The 20243-nt window shown below is 40.7% G+C and overlaps 1 protein-coding gene across 8 annotated transcripts in view; it reads left to right on the top strand.

Annotated features, from left to right (window-relative positions):
• Positions 1 to 20229, top strand: part of LOC139557463 (synaptotagmin-2-like) — a 99814-nt gene extending 79585 nt beyond the window's left edge. For 6 of the 8 annotated variants that reach the window (XM_071372285.1, XM_071372284.1, XM_071372286.1 and 3 more), the window contains 8 exons: positions 2303 to 2518; positions 3636 to 3796; positions 7345 to 7482; positions 8171 to 8338; positions 10731 to 10898; positions 13028 to 13145; positions 13805 to 13938; positions 14285 to 20229. In XM_071372285.1, coding sequence (XP_071228386.1) covers positions 2329 to 2518; positions 3636 to 3796; positions 7345 to 7482; positions 8171 to 8338; positions 10731 to 10898; positions 13028 to 13145; positions 13805 to 13938; positions 14285 to 14500 — 1293 coding nt within the window. In that variant the 5' untranslated portion in view covers positions 2303 to 2328 and the 3' untranslated portion in view covers positions 14501 to 20229. The remainder of the gene's footprint in view (positions 1 to 2302; positions 2519 to 3635; positions 3797 to 7344; positions 7483 to 8170; positions 8339 to 10730; positions 10899 to 13027; positions 13146 to 13804; positions 13939 to 14284) is intronic. The other 2 variants (XM_071372289.1, XM_071372290.1) reach the window with 1 other exon arrangement.
• The last annotated feature ends 14 nt before the right edge of the window (positions 20230 to 20243 follow it).

Below are 20243 nucleotides of genomic sequence, written 5' to 3'. Positions count from 1 at the left end.
GAGGAAAGCTCTGACAGCGCTGGACAGGTGGGAGCAGCTGGAGAGAGAACCCGGAGAGACAGCCTGGTGCGGGGGGCTGCCACCGGTGGACTGGTACTTGGAGGTGGCACCGGGTATACCGGACCGTGAAGGAGGACACGTGCTCTTGAGCACCGAGCCTGCCCAACCTTACCAGGTTGAATGGTGCCCGTAGCCCTGCCAGTGCGGCGAGGTGGAATAGCCCGCACTGGGCTATGCTGGCGAACCGGGGACACCATTCGTAAGGCTGGTGCCATGTATGCCGGCCCGAGGAGACGTACTGGAGACCAGATACGTTGGGCCGGCTTCATGACATCTGGCTCGATGCCCAACCTAGCCCTCCCAGTGCGGCAAGGTGGAATAGCCCGCACTGGGCTAAGCACGCGTACTGGGGACACCGTGCGCTTTACCGCATAACACGGTGTCTGACCAGTACGACGCTCTCTCACTCCACGGTAAGCACGGGGAGTTGGCTCAGGTATCCTACCCGGCTTTGCCACACTCCTCGTGTGCCCCCCCCCCCAAGAAATTTTTGGGTCTGACTCTCGGGCTCCCAACCGCGTCGCCGCGCTGCCTCCTCATACCAGCGCTCCTGGGCTGTGGCTGCCTCCTTCTCCTCCCGAGAGCGGCGATTCTCTCCCACCTTAGCCCAGGGTCCTTCTCCGTTGAATACTTGCTCCCAAGACCATAAATCCTGCTTCGTGCGCTGTCGTTGCTGTCCATTAACCCGCTGCTTGATCTGGGTTTGGTGGGTGATTCTGTAACGCGCTTCCTCCTTCTCCTCATCAGAAGAGGAGTAGCATGGATTTGACCAACGTGCAGCGGGTTTTGAATACATCATGAAACTTTATTTACCAGACAAAACTAAACACACGAAGAACACTTGAATATTTTACAAAACAACAAAACGAAGAAGACAGACCTGAACGAGAGTACCTACATAAAACACGAAGAACGGACGGACAGGGAAAACAGACTACACAAAAACCGAACAAACGCTACAGTCCCGTACACCGACAAGGACACAGGAGACAATCACCCACAAACAAACAGTGAGAACAACCTACCTTAATATGACTCTCAATTAGAGGAAAACGCAAAACACCTGCCTCTAATTAAGAGCCATACCAGGCAACCCAAAACCAACATAGAAACAGCAAACATAGACTGCCCACCCAAAACTCACGCCCTGACCATCACACACATACAAAACAACAGAAAACAGGTCAGGAACGTGACAGCTTGGCTTTGTATATCACTACGTATCTCATACACTGTTATATGCTGAAGTTGATATTGGTATTGGCTATTATTACCTTTAGTGTCATTTCCATGTGTAATATTTGCTATTTATGTTGCCCATTTGTATAGTTTCATTTTATGGTATTTCATTGTATGGTAAGATGTTTGCGTTAACTCTGCTGTTGTTATTATTGTACTATTATGTAATACCTGGTTATTAGATACAGTCCTAACCTATTGTGCTATTGCAGTTCTGTTCCATTTTTATTCTCTGTTGTAGTCCATTTAAAATTCCTACATTCATCCTGCTCTATTCATTGCATTCCATGTGTATATTCATTATCTGTCTGGTTCTGTAACTTTACAGAACCATCTCCATTTACATCTCCATGTTCATCCCCATGTTCACCCCCATGTTCATCTCCATGTTCACCCCCATGTTCATCTCCATGTTCATCCCCATGTTCACCCCCATGTTCACCTCCATGTTCATCCCCATGTTCACCCCCATGTTCATCCCCATGTTCATCCCCATGTTCATCCCCATTTACATCTCCATGTTTATCTCCATGTTCATCCCCATGTTCATCCCCATGTTCATGCCCATTTACATCTCCATGTTCATCTCCATGTTCATCCCTATGTTCATCCCCATGTTCATCTCTATGTTCATCCCCATTTACATCTCCATGTTCATCTCCATGTTCATCCCCATTTACATCTCCATGTTAATCTCCATGTTCATCCCCATGTTCATCCCCATGTTCATCTCCATGTTCATCTCCATGTTCATCTCCATGTTCATCTCCAGGTTCATCTCCATGTTCATCTCCGTGTTAACTTTTGGGATGCTTTATTCCCCTCTAACCGGGGCAGTGTCAGTGAGTCACAAACCAGTCAAATACTTAGATCTGGGTCACTCTCTTTCACTAGATATGACCTAACTATGCTTATAATCAAGACTTTTGGAGTCCAGAATGTTATGTACCTGTAGGACTCATTTACAACTCTGTGTTAACAGCCCTCTCTCTCTATTCACAAGGACTGTGTGTGGCCTAGCCGTCTAGGATGAAGTGGAACCTGTTCAAGAAGAAGCCTGAAGCCATGGTCGGACCGGAGCCCACTGGGGCCGCTGTCTTAACTGTTGCCCCTGGCCCCGTGGCCTCCACCGCAGCTGACAACTCCACAGAGGCCGTCAAAAACGGCGATTTTGACGACATCAAGAATAAGTTCCTCAACGAGATTGACAAGATCCCATGTGAGTGCCTGTCTGGTGAGAGCCTGGTCTGGACGTTGCACAGTACCTAACACCCAGACCTGTCCAGATGAGATTGCATGACTTTTATTGAAAATTACCACTGAACAAAATATAAACGCAACATGTAAAGTGTTAGGCCCATGTTTCTTGAGCTGATATATAAGATCAGAGAAATTTTACATGCGCACAAAAAGCGTATTTCTCTGAGATGTTGTGCACAAATTTGTTTACGTCCCTGTTAGTGAACATTTATCCTTTGTCAAGATAATCCATCCACCTGACAGATGTGGCATATCAAGAAGTTGATTAAACACATGATCATTGCACTGGTGCACCTTATGCTGGGGACAATAAAAGGCCACTCTAAAATATGCAGTTTTATCACACAACACAATGTTGCAATTGGTATACTGACTGCGGGAATGTCCACCAGAGCTGTGCCAGAGAATGTAATGTTCATTTCTCTACCATAAGCCGCCTGCAACGTTGTTTTAGAGAATTTGGCAGTACATCCAACCAGCCTCACAACCGCAGACCATCGTAGGGGCGAGCGGTTTGGGATGCTCTGGATTGACGTGTACGACAGCGTGTTCCAGTTCCCTCCAATATCTGGTAACTTCGCACAGCCATTGAAGAGGAGTGGGACAACATTCCACAGGCCACAATCAACAGCCTGATTAACTCTATGCGAAGGAGATGTGTCGCACTGCATGAGGCAAATGGTGGTCACACCAGATACTGACTGGTTTTCTTATCCACACCCCTACCTTTTTTTTAGGTATCTGTGACCAACAGATGCATATCTGTTTTCCCAGTCATGTGAAATCTATAGATTTGAGCCTAATGAATTATTTTCAACTGACTGCTTTCCTTATTTGAACTGTAACGCATGTTGCGTTTATATTTTTGTTCACTATAGATCTGTTCTCGCCCTGAAGGCATTGACATCCACTTTAGGCCCTTATTATGTATCGATCAGGCGGTATCATTGCGAATGGCATTCTCTGAAAATCTAATTTGCACCAAATCTAATTGTTAGCTAATTGTTTTTTGTTTGTGTGTGTTTGTGTATGTGTCTGTATGTGCGTATGTGTTTGTGTTTGTGTGTGTATCTTAGTGCCATCATGGGCCATCATCGCCATTGCAGTGGTAGCTGCTATCCTGATTCTCACCTGCTGCTTCTGCATCGTTAAGAAGTGCTGTTGCAAGAAGAAGAAGAACAAGAAGGGCAAGAAAGGGAAGGGGGAAATGGGCATGACGAACATGAAAGGAGGAGAGGTATGTTCAACCCAGGGGGGGGTAATTGTATAGTTATACATCAGAATAAATACATTGTGAACTAACACCCAACTTAAAGCTGTTCTTTATGTAGAATATTTGCCAATAACAGCATAGAGAACCTATTGTTCCATAACTGACAACCACATCACTCAGTGGATGGCATAGTGAAAATAGAGCCATGTCTAGCCATTTAGAATTCATAACATTGTATATATTTAGTAAGTCATTTAGCCCATCATTGAACTGTCAAAATCTCTAGAAAATACCCCCCCTTCCTTCTTCATTTCTTGTTGTTATATATTGTATTTGTCAGACATATTAGTGGTGCTTTCTGTTGTGCTTTGGGACCTGGGTGAAAAATGACACAGCGAGCTCTTTTGCATGGGGGAATTATACTTTTGTTGATGGAATATATAATGCTTACCAATTAGCACAGAATAGCCATGCCAAAATTCTAATTCTAAACAGCCCGTAGCGACATTGTGGGGCTAAATGTTCTACTCTAGTGCATAACCGAGCATTTTACAGATTACATTTTGGTTCAATTGAACATTCTTCAACAACAACAACAGCAAGATCCCCAAACTGATGGTTAATTAAAACACAAGGCCCCTAGTTTAGAGCTTGCCTTAGTGGGTTTCTAGCACTGTGTCATTTTTCCTGTCCTATAGTGTAGTCGTTTACTGTGCCTCTGCTCTAATTTCCCTCTATGGTGTCTGCTGTGAGTTCAATCTCTTCCTTTCTCCCTGCTCTCCTCCTTCCTGCTTTGTGTCTTATGTGTGCTCCGTGTATCTTGACTGTGATGGACTTCTCTGTCTACGGTAGGTCTGACGGCACGAGGCGCCCCTCTCTGGCCGCTCTGTTTAAGCGTAGGGCAGGGGAGAGATGGGGGTGGGCTGGGCTTGTGGAAGGGGATTGGCGATTATTACAATGGGTGCTATGGCTTTCTTAGTCTTGCAAGCTTAGGTGCTGTGGGTGCTTGAGGGTGTAGCTATGGGAGCGATTAAGCTGCTTTGCAAGTCTACTGATTTGATATGCTACCGCACCGACTGCCATGATGATGTCTTGAATGGAGAGGTTGCAATTTTGGGCAAAAGATAAAACAAACAAACTATAAGACCTCTGAAAGTGGAAATGTTTTAAATGTTTTTGAAATGAACGTGCAACTCATCCTACGGTTGAGCCTCTGAATGATGACGAGTGCACCGAGGCATCCCACTAGAGATCACTAACATGCATGTGCAAAGGGTGAGGTTGGCTATTGTCAAATAATGGGGGAAACTTTACCCGCTGAGATTTTTGAACATGTTTCCACTATCGAATTACCTAATGAAGCACATTATTGTTCATAGTCTCTTACAGTAACTATACTACTAGTCTTTTCCATGCTTTCAGTGTGAAATTCATACATAATTTCTACGTCATAAAATCAGTTGTGCAAACATGCTCAGAGATCAAGGTGAGACAAAGTGGTTTGTATCTCTTGACAAAGACCAACACAAGCCTTTTCAGAAGGTATCATTGAATGGCCACAACTTGACTTGAGAGTAACTATCCTGGATGACCCATGATGATGCTGACCCATTAGGTTATAATCAACATTTCCCTTTCTCCCTGGAGCAGTGGTGAAAAGAATGGGGGTCAGAAAGTTTGCCTACTGGTAATAATGTGAGCCACGTTTGAATTCTCTTTAGACAGCATGATTCAAATTTTAACTCTGGTACTTCAATTGGCTGCCTACAGTTTGATTTCAGAATTCCTTGCAGAATGTGAGCTCACAAATGAAAAGTTATCGTAGTTATGATGATGGGGACATACTTTTGGACATGCCTTTCTGTAATCTTTGAATCCCACTGCATGTATGGTATGATTTAGACTGGAGCTCTCCAATATAACATTACTTCTCATGGATGTGCAATTTTCACGAACACTCTAAGGAAAAAGGGTTCCAAAAGGGTTCTTCGGCTGTCCCCATAGGAGAACCCTTTTTGGTTACAGCTAGAACCTACATGGAATCCCAAAAAGTTCTTCAAAGGGTCCTCCTTTGGGGACAGCCGAAGAACCCTTTAAGGTTCTAGATAGCACTTTGTTTTGTGTACACAGAGTTTTTCAGGATTGCAAATGCAATCTTGACTGACAAAAATATTACTGACATTGATACATTACTTTAATGCACATCAGGAGTCATTATTGAGACTATAGGAGACTGAAAACAACTGAGTAATTTCATTCACATTATTTAAAGACTACTGTATTCTCCTGCATTGATTGACCTGGCATGCTCGAATGTAAAGCATTTACCGCAACAAATGTACAGAATGCCACTATAAGGAGATGGTGAGTGTGTGTGTGTGTTTGTGTTTGCACGTGTGTTTGAAGAGTGGGTGAGTTTTTCTGCAAGCCTGCATGCGAGAGCTTTTGCGTGTGAGTGTGTGCGGGCGTGCATGTGTGCTTACGTGTGCTTGTTGTTGTTTAAATGTTTGCTCAGTAGATGTGAGGGATATTAAGTATGTAAGTCTGTGTATGCAAGGGTGATTATAATATGTAGAATACAGTGTGTCTGTGTGAATGTGTTAGTAATTGGGTGGGTGTTTGTGTGTGAATGGTGTCTTGGTTTTAGAATACAACATAGAATGAGCTGCAGTCTGCCCCGGTTCCTCTTCCAGGGTAAGCTCTGCGATAAATAGCATGGCCCTACTAATTTACATTATTGACTAATGTACAGTATGTGTCGTGGACAATATAAAATTAGATTTTTTTTTTAAAAGGGTCAGTAATTCTACAATGATGTCATGGTTAGCTATTTGGCTAATTATATTATCATATGAGCTGACACTGGGATTTGTAAATGTTCCTTATAACTAGAGATACTGTACAATACATCTGTAAAACGCAATGTGTATTAGCAGGAGTTATTAGCTCATATCTGCTGTAGATTAGTGTCGATTTTTCAGTAATTAAAGTAATTAGCGATGATTATGTCAGTGGAGGTGTAATCTTAGACAGTAATAGTGCAAACATATTTTTTGGGAGGTTGGAGTGCAGTTACGGCAACAAGGAGAAAACAGAATACAAGCATTATATTGTTTCTGTAGACTTTGACACAAACCTTTATCAATGTCAAAATGGCAGGATTTGCAGCAGGAACAAAAACGTTTGTCCTGTCTGGGGCTACCCCTGTAGCAAACCTCGACTACATCTTTACTGTTTTACTGTCCTTTTTTTCCTTTTTACATTCAGTATATCTATCTCTTTCTATGTTATGTCAATGGATATACAGTAAATAATTAATTATGAATATAGTGCAAAAGCAAAATGGTGTCACTCAAGGAATGGTGAAATCAAGTCATGTTGCAACCAAGGTCATCAATGAAAAGATGTGCACTAGTAACATCTCGGTAAGCAAGCAGGGGGTAAGTGGCAGGTAGATGGCTGCCGTGCCTAACCAGACTGCTGAAGAAGAATCTATAGGTGTTTTTGACTCTTTGTTCAAATGTCTGACGCCCACTCTGCCCCCCTCCCCCTCCTCCCCCTTGTCATTCCAGAAACAGGACGACGATGATTATGATGAAGATGATGCTGAGACTGGTATGACTGGAGATGAGAAAGAGGAAGAGGTGAAGGAGAAAGAAAAGCTTGGGAAGCTTCAGTATTCCATAGATTACGACTTCCAGGACAACAAGGTGGGTGTTTTGACTTGAGCAGATGGCTTTTTGATGACCCCGGAGCTTAATAAATAGACAATTTTACTTTGCTGGAAAAAAAACAAAACAAAGCTAACTGCCTAAGCCTTTAGTCCAAGGTAGTTTTCCACATGACGGCTTTCAAAGGCAATGGACTTTTGCCATTTGCTGAGAGTTTTTTATCCTTCAGAAATGCAGCTTTGAGTTGGTCCAAAAGCCAAGGACAGCTGTAAATGTGAATTTGCTGACACTAAAGGATTGATTCAATCCATCGTTCTACGGGTATGCTTTCAAGATCAAATCAGTCAAACTTTTACAAAGATTCCATTCCTTGTTTGTGTTATATATGCAGCGTATGAATGGATTTCCTTGGCCTGTTATGCAGCATTTGCTCCGTCATCATACTCTTCTGTGGAGAATGTCTTTGTTCACTGATACTTTGAGGAGCAAAGGCAGACAGACAGACAGACCTCACCACACCAAAGCATCTTTATCATGTTCATCATAATGTGTTACACAAGCATAAAGTAAGGGCTTTCTTTGATCTGTTCAAAGAAATGTCTGTTCAAAGAACTGTGGGTTGTCTCTGTGGAACTGTGAGAGGACACTGTCTGGGTACATTGAGGCTGATTAATCATGTATAGAGCAAATTGACTGACCCCTTTTACACTTGACCTCTGACCCCTAGCTCACAGTGGGCCTCCTCCAAGCAGCTGATCTCCTCTCCATGGACAGCGGTGGCACCTCTGACCCATATGTCAAGGTCTATGTCCTTCCAGACAAGAAGAAGCATTTTACCACCAAGGTGCACAAGAAGACGCTGAACCCTACCTTCAATGAGACCTTTGTTTTCAAGGTAGGCTACTGTATTTTGATTGCTCTCTCTCTCTCTGTCTCTCTCTCTATCTCTCTCTTTCTCTCTCTTCTTTAACGTGTATCAGAATTATAAAGATACATCTAATAGACCTAAGCTGTGATGGATGGCCAGACCATAACTCCTGACAGACAGCCAGTTACCCAAAGCCTGATACATCAGCTATGCTCTCTCTTTCTTCTGATCCATCCGCTGGGCTGGTATTTCAGATAACACCTCATAACAGAGATTCCCCAGTCCACTGCAGACTCCCTGCATCTGATACCCTCCCTGCATCTGATACCAACTAGCCTCCACCACTGAATCTCCTCGGCCGATAATAGTCAGAGCCTAGACTTGCATTTGTAGATGCTCAGATGCATTTCCTTAAAACAATCTCTAATTTGTTTAATACAATTTTGGACATGTACTGTACATCATAAATCCCTATCATATAAAGCCATCTTATGAATTAAATTTATCTGGTCATATCTGAAGTTCAAGGAAATGATTCAATATTGCATTTCAAAGAATGAATTACAAACTATTCTTCAGATATTGTGTATCTACTGTCTAATGTATACGGTGTATATTAGACTCTAATTCCATCAAGTATAAATAGCCTCAAGCTTCCTATTGTCAGAATCTAATTAAAGCTACAATCTGTTCCCATGTGCTTTAATTTATGTTATTTTTATTTTTTGTTCATGTCTCTCTCTCTGTGTGTGTGTGTGTGTGTGTGTGTGTGTGTGTGTGTGTGTGTGTGTGTGTGTGTGTGTGTGTGTGTGTGTGTGTGTGTGTGTGTGTGTGTGTGTGTGTGTGTGTGTGTGTGTGTGTGTGTGTGTGTGTGTGTGTGTGTGTGCATTCGAAAGAGAGCAGCAGTATAGACTAGTCTAGCTGGAGAATGCGATTGGAAATCAGAGCTTGGCCAGTGATAAAGCATAGCCATAGAAACCTCAGAGCTGACCTGAGCAGAGCAGAGGAGGGGATAAGAGGGATGGCAATCCAGTTAAAGGAGAACGCCACCTCCCTCCCTCCTGTCTGAGTGCTGACACAGCTCTATGAGAAAGGGATCAAACCTGCTATACCTTCCCACGGATAGGACAGGACTGTACTGTTCAGTTCTGCTGAGGGAGCAGCGCACTATGCAGGCTGGCTCTGGCCCTCTGTTCCTCTTCTCCCACGAATCATCCCACACGCCCATCACTCCTCTGGGGACAGATAGAGCATCAGCTCCCAGTGCAGGGAAATACAGCCCAGACCCATTCTAGCGATGTGCTAAGAGGTCCAAGATACTCTGTTCTCATTTAATGGCTATTCATATTCAGGTTTCTGTATACACCTCCAAATTGTGAGATTCTTTGGATACTGCATACAGCTATTTGTGCATATCTGGCTCTGATCATTCATCGTCAATGTATGTATATCAGGTCAAAATAATGCTATGGTAGTTCCACCAATTCGGTGCCTTTTGAGAAGTGTAACTTGTCACGCCCGCTCCCCCTCTCTGGCGCTCGAGGGCGCCAGGCTGCCCATTACGCACACCTGTCACCATCATTACGCGCATCAGTGCTTCATTGGACTCACCTGGACTCCATCACTTTATTGATTTCCGCCTCTATATCTGTCTGTTCCTCAGCTTGATCCCTGTGTCAGTACTAATGTCGATATGTTTCCCTTGTCCAGACGCTGTCCGTGTTTTGTTTCATGTCTGTTATTTACTACCTATTCACTCCCTGTACTTGCTTCTCGTCTCCCTGCGTCTGTCTAAACATAACTTTGTCAGACAATTTTTTGGGATTTCACCTAATCTTAGCATTTTGTCATAAATATCACATGGTCAACTTCATTATAAAAATAAATCCCATCTGGAGGTTAAATAAAAAATGTACTTTAGAAAGTGCCTATTAAGTGCAAATGAAAGAAACAGGGTTGACGATTTCACCTTAAGTCAGCCATAAATCCCTTGTGATGACGGGAATGGAAGCTTGTTGTGTGCAACAGGGAGTGGCAATTCAATTAAACCTTAAAAAAGTTTAATTGTTAAAAAATGTCTAACCTGTCTATCTATGGGTAACAAGGTTGACGTGTTATACTCGACCCGCTCAGTTTTCCACCACAAAACCCCAGAAAATTGCCAAAAAAGAGTAGAACCAGCTCATCTGCTTTTACACTATGGTTTTACTATTATATGTTTAATGTTTCTTTTGGAAACAATATTTAAAAAGGAATAGTTTCACCATATTACAATTGAGAGCTCAGTTCACGTAACATGGTTGACCTTAAAATGAGGGACAGACTAAATTCATCACTAATCACATTAGAGAGGCTTCAGAGGCTAACATTTATAAAAGAAAGTAATATTAATGTTGATGGGGTTTTTGATGTTTTTCAGATTCCATTCCAAGAGATGGGTGGCAAGACTTTGGTCATGCAGGTCTTTGACTTTGACCGCTTCTCTAAGCATGACGTCATTGGAGAGGTGAAACTACCCTTGCACAAACTGGACCTAGCCCAGCCACTGGAGGAGTGGAGGGACCTGGACAGTGCAGAGAAAGAAGAGGTAAAATGTTGAAGACCATCTCCCCACTTTTATTCAGTCCTTTGAAATACGTATCACATTGTACAGTTCAGAACGATGTTCATCCTCGTAGTGTGAATGGTTCCCTATATATAGGTGTTGCATAGTGTGAATGGTTCCCTATATTTAGTGTTGCATAGTGTGAATGGTTCCCTATATTTAGTGTTGCATAGTGTGAATGGTTCCCTATATTTAGTGTTGCATAGTGTGAATGGTTCCCTATATTTAGTGTTGCATAGTGTGAATGGTTCCCTATATTTAGTGTTGCATAGTGTGAATGGTTCCCTATATTTAGTGTTGCATAGTGTGAATGGTTCCCTATATTTAGGTGTTGCTTAGTGTGAATGGTTCCCTATATTTAGTGTTGCATAGTGTGAATGGTTCCCTATATTTAGTGTTGCATAGTGTGAATGGTTCCCTATATTTAGTGTTGCATAGTGTGAATGGTTCCCTATATTTAGTGTTGCATAGTGTGAATGGTTCCCTATATTTAGTGTTGCATAGTGTGAATGGTTCCCTATATTTAGTGTTGCATAGTGTGAATGGTTCCCTATATTTAGTGTTGCATAGTGTGAATGGTTCCCTATATTTAGTGTTGCATAGTGTGAATGGTTCCCTATATTTAGGTGTTGCTTAGTGTGAATGGTTCCCTATATTTAGTGTTGCATAGTGTGAATGGTTCCCTATATTTAGTGTTGCATAGTGTGAATGGTTCCCTATATTTAGTGTTGCATAGTGTGAATGGTTCCCTATATTAGGTGTTGCTTAGTGTGAATGGTTCCCTATATTTAGTGTTGCATAGTGTGAATGGTTCCCTATATTTAGTGTTGCATAGTGTGAATGGTTCCCTATATTTAGTGTTGCATAGTGTGAATGGTTCCCTATATTTAGTGTTGCATAGTGTGAATGGTTCCCTATATTTAGTGTTGGATAGTGTGAATGGTTCCCTATATTTAGGTGTTGGATAGTGTGAATGGTTCCCTATATTTAGGTGTTGCTTAGTGTGAATGGTTCCCTATATTTAGTGTTGCATAGTGTGAATGGTTCCCTATATTTAGTGTTGCATAGTGTGAATGGTTCCCTATATTTAGTGTTGCATAGTGTGAATGGTTCCCTATATTTAGTGTTGCTTAGTGTGAATGGTTCCCTATATTTAGGTGTTGCTTAGTGTGAATGGTTCCCTATATTTAGTGTTGCATAGTGTGAATGGTTCCCTATATTTAGTGTTGCATAGTGTGAATGGTTCCCTATATTTAGTGTTGCATAGTGTGAATGGTTCCCTATATTAGGTGTTGCTTAGTGTGAATGGTTCCCTATATTTAGTGTTGCATAGTGTGAATGGTTCCCTATATTTAGTGTTGCATAGTGTGAATGGTTCCCTATATTTAGTGTTGCATAGTGTGAATGGTTCCCTATATTTAGTGTTGCATAGTGTGAATGGTTCCCTATATTTAGTGTTGGATAGTGTGAATAGTTCCCTATATTTAGGTGTTGGATAGTGTGAATGGTTCCCTATATTTAGGTGTTGCTTAGTGTGAATGGTTCCCTATATTTAGTGTTGCATAGTGTGAATGGTTCCCTATATTTAGTGTTGCATAGTGTGAATGGTTCCCTATATTTAGTGTTGCTTAGTGTGAATGGTTCCCTATATTTAGGTGTTGCTTAGTGTGAATGGTTCCCTATATTTAGTGTTGCATAGTGTGAATGGTTCCCTATATTTAGGTGTTGCTTAGTGTGAATGGTTCCCTATATTTAGGTGTTGCATAGTGTGAATGGTTCCCTATATTTAGTGTTGCATAGTGTGAATGGTTCCCTATATTTAGTGTTGCATAGTGTGAATGGTTCCCTATATTTAGGTGTTGCTTAGTGTGAATGGTTCCCTATATTTAGGTGTTGCTTAGTGTGAATGGTTCCCTATATTTAGGTGTTGCTTAGTGTGAATGGTTCCCTATATTTAGGTGTTGCATAGTGTGAATGGTTCCCTATATTTAGGTGTTGCTTGGTATGAATGGAAGACATGCACCCAATGAGGATGAACATTGAGGAGGAATATTATTAGATTGAACAGGTTTTGTTCTCCTCTTTACCTTCTTCTCCCATCCCACACGCAGCAAGAGAAGCTGGGAGATATCTGCATCTCTCTGCGCTACGTGCCCACTGCTGGGAAACTTACCATCTGCATCCTGGAGGCCAAGAACCTCAAGAAGATGGACGTGGGAGGACTGTCAGGTAAAATATGGAAACATAATGATCACTGTGAATAAAACAATGGAACAGATGAACAGTGGAGTTTAAGCCGCCCATACAGTATCTCCCATATCCTGGTTCAATATGCTCCCCTTGGTCAAGGTCAACGAGGCAATACCTCTATTCACACAGTACGACACCCAAATCTATATTCCCAAATCTATATTAATACAGCTATTTCAGAGTGTTTCTTTGTGCATTATTCTGTGGTAAAGGCTAGGCTATATAACATGAAATAGGATCCAGTAAAACCTTGTGAACCGATCGTATGATTTTGATCTGTATGGTGAGCTGCTGTAGGATACATTGCAAGCAGCCAATCTCCGGGGCCATTCAGTTTGCACTCACGTGCTGACTCTGATGTACCCACGACTCTTCACTCCCTTCAGCTAAACTGCACTGCAACCATCTGCTGGCAGTTTACTGCATTACAACCACTGCTGGGTTCCTTTTGTTACTGGAGCCCTGATGGTAATGAAGTATTGTGTTTTAATGATTGAACTCTGCTGAAACAATGTGACAGGGGCAATAAGATACATCTATTAAACGACATAAAGCCATGTTTGTTAATAATCCCAATAGTGAGTCTGATACCTGGCCTGTTTTAATACCTGGCTGTGTGTATCAATCCCTCTGTGTAGATCCCTATGTGAAGATCAACTTGATGCAGAACGGCAAGCGTCTGAAGAAGAAGAAGACCACGGTGAAGAAGAACACTCTGAATCCATACTACAATGAGTCCTTCAGCTTTGAGATCCCTATTGAGCAGATGCAGGTAGTGTATAGCTGTGAACAAAGTGCTCAAAGACAGACAGACAGACAGACAGACAGACAGACAGACAGACAGACAGACAGACAGACAGACAGACAGACAGACAGACAGACAGACAGACAGACAGACAGACAGACAGACAGACAGACAGACAGACAGACAGACGGGCGGACGGACCGGACCTGACCTGACCGCAGCACAGCTAAAACCAGAATGAATCATGCCCCCTTGTGTATCATTGACGAATACATACTGTACACCATGAAATTACAATTCAATTATGCAATTATATTCTGTAAGATCTTTCTAAATGTCAATAATATAACACTTGCTTTTTCTCATTCCCTAGAAAATCCAAGCTGTGGTCACAGTGCTGGATTATGACAAGATCGGTAAAAACGACGCCATCGGGAAGATCTGGGTGGGCAGCAAGGCGACTGGCACCCAGCTGAAGCACTGGTCCGACATGCTGGCCAACCCTCGCCGCCCCATCGCCCAGTGGCATCCACTGCAGCCCGAGGAGGAGATTGATGCTTCGCTGGCAGCCCTGAACGCCAAGAAGTAAACCTTCTCTACCCACTAACACCCATACCCAAACCTACCCATCCTCCTCAGTCCTGGTCCTACACATCTCCCAATACTACATTCCAAACCAACACACCAACCAATTCTACACCCTACACCACAGATACCTACCTATATCCCAATTGACATGATCAAAAAATAATAGAAAAGAAAAGCATCATTCCACAAGGAGACAGTCACAAGATCACTCAATTGATGTTTATATTGGGGTTGCAGTTAGTTACATTGTGTCATGAGGATAGGAGCCTAGAGTGTGAAAACAGTGGTCCAATGTGATGGAGGATTAGGGAAGTAAAACCACACATTCACTCATTTTGTACCTTTTCATCCCCTCCCCTTAGAGCCACCGTTGCTTCAATACTGCTTAATACTTAAAATGCTTTATACTGCCATGTAATAGAGGAAAAACACAAGCAGGTCCATTCCTTGGGTGTATTGTTGCACCATGCTCCACACCTGCCAGTTACTTACTGCATACTAGATACGATTCCATTAGTTTGAACTACATTCCTAGAGTTGGGTAAAGAGTAGAGATAGACAATATCCAGTTACCCCACACTGTTAACACACTGCCTTTTTGATTATTAGCTCATCTGCTCACCCATATTCTCAGGTACACTGAGAGAAAACTGAAACTTCATGCCTTTTTTTCTAAACGGGTTGTTATTCAAAATGCTCCGCAACATGATCAGAGAATAATGTTTTTGATGATTTTAAAATCTCAGTCTGGTGCTGGATTGGTTTATTTTTCCATAATCTAAGACTAGTCTAAATGTATCACTGAAATGGCAACAGGAGAGTCTCTCGAGTGTCTCTCAATAACACCGTTTGTGGCTGTCAGTCAACAGAGTTGAGATGTGAAATATGTTTAGGATAAAGGGACTATGAGCCACTGTAAGTGTCTATCATGGCCCATGTTGGGAAAGCATGCAAGAGAAAGAATATCTGTTTGGAAACTTCAAGGACTGAATGGAAGGTTCCATTCAGTCCTTGGAGTTTCCACACAGATATTTCTCTCTCTTGCATGCTTTCCCAACATGGGTCATGATAGACATTTACATGCATGCAAGAGAGAGCATATCTGTGAGAATATCTGTGTGGAAACTCCAAGGACTGAATGGGACCCTGGTTGACACAATGTTGTTTGTCAGGTGTCTATTCTACTGCCTGCAATCTACCACCTTCCCCTCCAATGCCTCTACTATTTAGGATCTATCTCCCTGTTCAGTGCTACTGCCATTAGTCATGGACTCACAACAAGGATTTCACTTGTTCAAAGGAATCTCTGTATTCGTCTTACAGTCATAAAGGAGACAAGCCTTCCAAGTAATGAAATAAGCAATTCTCAACTACCAGGGACGCCTTCCAATTAGCTGTGTTGTTTTTTACTCACCCTTTTCTTTTCAACGTCAAACACTTTTATTCCTCAAGCACTTTAAATCAAAATGTTCTGTTCTAATAATACTCTCCGAAAACCAGAGATTTAACAATTTATTTTATGAGGAATAATTTCTGGTAAAAAAGCAAGAGCGTGAATTTATGAGTGAATCATTATTTTTGTAGTTTTGTTTGATCATTTTAACCTTGTTTTTCTTGTGAATGCACTTTGATTACTCTGAGACAATTGTTGTTGTTAAGTTTGATTGAAAGGATAAGATCTGGAAGGTTCCCTTTATGTGTATGTTATACACAGATGACCAAACTGCTGAATCTAATTGCACTATACTGGATATCTCTATGTTACGTGGTTATAGATTGTTCTTTGATCTATGGTTTTTGTGATGAGATGTCGTGAGTTTGAGTCAGGTCACATATTCGAAAGTCTTCTGATTGGGAATAAGACACATTTCAATGAAATGCTGTTCCGCAGATCCTTCGCTGAATAAGTGATTTTACATTTTGACTTTCTCTTGAGATATATTTCAGTATAAAACTGATCATATGACTGAATTAAATTGACAATTAAAAAATGTAAAAGTCGTAGCAAAATGCCATTAGACTTTCGAGCCACACTAGTAATTTAATGGGACATGAACTGTCTCTGCACCATCTTGTTCCAAACAACAAAATAGTTCAAAGCAAAGCAATGTATTTCAAGGATGGCAAAAAGTACTTGATTGTGTTTAAGAACAAGCAAAGCAGTTTAATGTTTTAACAGTTTGTCAACTTTTATACTTTTGGGAATTACAGTAGTGAATGTTGGTTAATGTATTGATTTTCTCTATTGGACAACCATATCTTTATTTATATGTCCAGTAGGGGTCAGATTAGTTATGTTTTATATTTAATTTTATTTAGTTTTTTCTATATGTTCAAAAAGCAACACTAAGAAAAGACAAAATGCAAGCAATCAAACAACCCATCGGTGAGTAGTTTCGCCTATATACATAGTTCATACAGGTTGATACTGCATGTTTCTACAAGATACTGTACGAAAGAGCATGTTTTAGAGATAAAGCAAAAATATCTTGTGTACGTATGTGGGTGTCAATTGTCATTTTAATACTGTAACACAATGCAGGAAAAAAGATACACTGTATATTTTCTAAATTAAACAAATATGTACTTATTTTCCATGAATGGGTTATTGGAGAGAATGTCATAATATATTAGAATAATATGATTCTGTCCATGCCTAAACTTTTAAGCAAGTTTGTCGTCAAGTACTGTGTGTGAGTTCATGTAGGATAAAAATGTAGCCGCATGCTTGCTATCTAAATCCTTGTGATTTATTTGGATTAATTATAATTTATTTCAAATGTATTTATTTATGTATTTATGTACTTATTTCTTTATTCATACATCGTTTCCTTTGAGATTATTTCAGTCTATGTTGGTCTTCTTGCCAAATATCAGTCATTGTAGGGGGGCTCCAAGTTCAAGAAATACAGCTATTCCAAAGTGGAACTCTTCAATGATCAGTGCCATTGCTGAAACGTTTCCACCACCTTAAAAAGACAAGAAAAAAGATAAACCTGATTTTTGGACAAACATGTATTACAAGCCTACTATTTAGGATGCTAAAGAGCCCCCAGAACTGAATCCCTACATCTCCACACTGGAAATAAAGCTTGGAGTCCCCTACTGTACTTTAAACTTTTTGGGGGGAGTTTTACTTTGCATTGGTTTAATGACCTGACACCCTTTGCAATTATATATATTTTACAGTGCTTATTACACAAATATATGTGTATGTGTATACAGATAGTTGAATTAGATAAAAACTAAAGCCATAATACTCAAGCACTAACTCTTTAGAGCTCTGCTGTATAACTAGTTATTGATTTGTAAAAAAAAAACACACAAAAAAACCACTTCTTAATCTTCCTAGGTCAGTGTTTGTCATGTACATTCTGTTCAGAACTCTGTACTCATCTAGATTCTAGAAGGCAAAATATTGAGCACTGAGAGCAGTTGTGAGTTTAGTAGAGTGGATGTGATTTTGTTTTCTACTTTGAAGATGTTAAAGCTGTCTTTATTTTATACATGTGTAGCTAATATATTCCAGTGATGTAATTTGTATATGCCTTGTTTTGATAGTATGAATCATGATTCTTCTTATCTCACAAGATGTTATCGAAAATACCTGAAGAAGTCATCCAGAACATTTACATTATTGAAATGTGAGTGTCAGGCTGGTCTGTTGGTGATCCTTGGGCTGAGTGCAATTCATTTAGGACCCTGACTGCCATGTATGGATCCCTCTATTTTCATCCACAGTGGCTTTACAGACATGACATAACATTGTGATCAAAGATATGGCAGAAATATCTATCTATCTTGTAACAATGCCAAGTCTCAGCATTATTGTCTGATCAACATATGTTGCATTCATGGTAAACAGTAAAGTTAAGATAAATGATCTACAGTCTAATCTTAGCCACTTTGATGGAAACCAGCTGTTTCAAGTCAACAATTCCTCTAATAGCAACACTATTGAAATAATAATCATAGTGTTGTTTGAAGTTTGCAACAATTTTATAATGGGATCATTGATGTTGCTTCTCAATGTCACAATCAATCCTTTTGAACTGTGACCAAACCCATGCACACGGAACTTCAATCCAGTTGACCATTTCAGTGTCTTTCCAAAATACTGCCAGTATATCCATCTATATTTACAATTCCATGAAATCCTCATCAGTAATCTGTTTGAATCTATTTCAGAGCCCAAATAATTCCACTGATACGGATGCAGGTTAGATGATAAAATAACTGTGATTAAAGGGTCAAATATAGCAAATTTTTATTAAAAAGAGTTTATTGTTTCAATGCATTTTACACTGCCACGGTCATTGGACAGTTCGCTATATGGGGAAAACGACTGATAACTGTGTGTTTGTGTGTATGTATGTATGTATGTATGTTACAAGAACAAAAAGCATAGGCCCTTTATAAAGTTAGAGGTTGCAGTGCTAAAACACAGTACTACTGCAACTTACTTAACGTATATATCTGCATGCCCAGAATACATAAACCATTCTTAAGTGTACATTTAAGTGGTGATGAAAATAATTAACAAAGATGTTTTTATTTACAATGGTTTAAAATGTTTATATTATAGGAATACCTATTTTTTGAAAGCCTAAATTGATATATCTACTTTATGCACAACTGCTTTAGAAATGAACTGCAGGCTATATCTCAGCGGTGAAGAAACAATAGATTGAGAGCACGATGATTCACACACTACATTCTACAGTTCTTTTGTACTACTAGCTGTTTTATTTCTATCAGGCTTTTTAAATGAATTATTCAAGTACTTTATAAAAAAGGTCAATGTGATTTTCAAAGGGATACCCTCCAAACTAGAGCATCATATCAAATTGTATTTGTCACATGCTTCGTCAACAAAAGGTGTAGACTTACAGGGAAATGTTTTCTTACAGGGCCCTTCCCAACAATGCAGAGAGAGAGAAAATAGAGAAATAACAGAAAAGTCATACAACTTCCATGTCAATAATGTGTTAAGGAGTGTCTCAGTTGGCCTAGGTCACTCACCACCTAACAGTGTGTTCTCCTGTCTCTGTTTGTGTTGCTCGCTTTGTGTTTCTTCTTTCTACTGTAATAATCACTAGGTTAGTGTTGTGTTTCTATTGTATTATATTTAGAATGCAAAACTGCATTAGGACCAATGGAAAAGACAATGATTGAACTTTTCCACCACTGTTTTCCTGTCTTAGCATTCATGTGCTGTTGTTGTGGAACTGGACTCGCTGGGGGCTCCTTTGGATCCAGAATGAAACTGATTTTCAGAGGAACGTCGTCCTTCGCGTTTACAACATGGATATATATACTACCAAAACATGCAGAATAGTACCAACCCTCTCTCTTGAACTCTTTCTTCACTTCTCCTTTTCCATACTACAATTGCATTCCAAAATACTTTTTTCTCCTCTCTTTCTCTTCATCCTCTTTTTAAGCCTCAGAGGACCATGAGATTGCGTGTCCTCTGGCTGTGTTTCTTCGTGTCTTAGTGTTGTGGTGCGCGTGTTCATGTCAGTACTTGTGCCTACTGTGGATCGCATGCTTTAGCCCTTGACTGGACACAAAACATTGCTCCTATACAAACTGCCCACGGCCCGTCAGTGGATGAGCATCGAGGATCCTTGTAAAGTTATCGAGGGAACCAAATAACTCAATACAGATCTATCATAAGTGTTACCAGCTCTGTAAGAAACAAATAGGAAATAAAGGCCTTTTAATAAGCTTGGACTCATGTA

The sequence above is a fragment of the Salvelinus alpinus genome, chromosome 28 (assembly GCF_045679555.1).
Source record: "Salvelinus alpinus chromosome 28, SLU_Salpinus.1, whole genome shotgun sequence".
Classification (NCBI taxonomy): Eukaryota; Metazoa; Chordata; class Actinopteri; order Salmoniformes; family Salmonidae; genus Salvelinus; species Salvelinus alpinus.
Note: the sequence above shows the minus strand (reverse complement) of the source record. Positions and strands in the feature narration are given on the sequence as shown.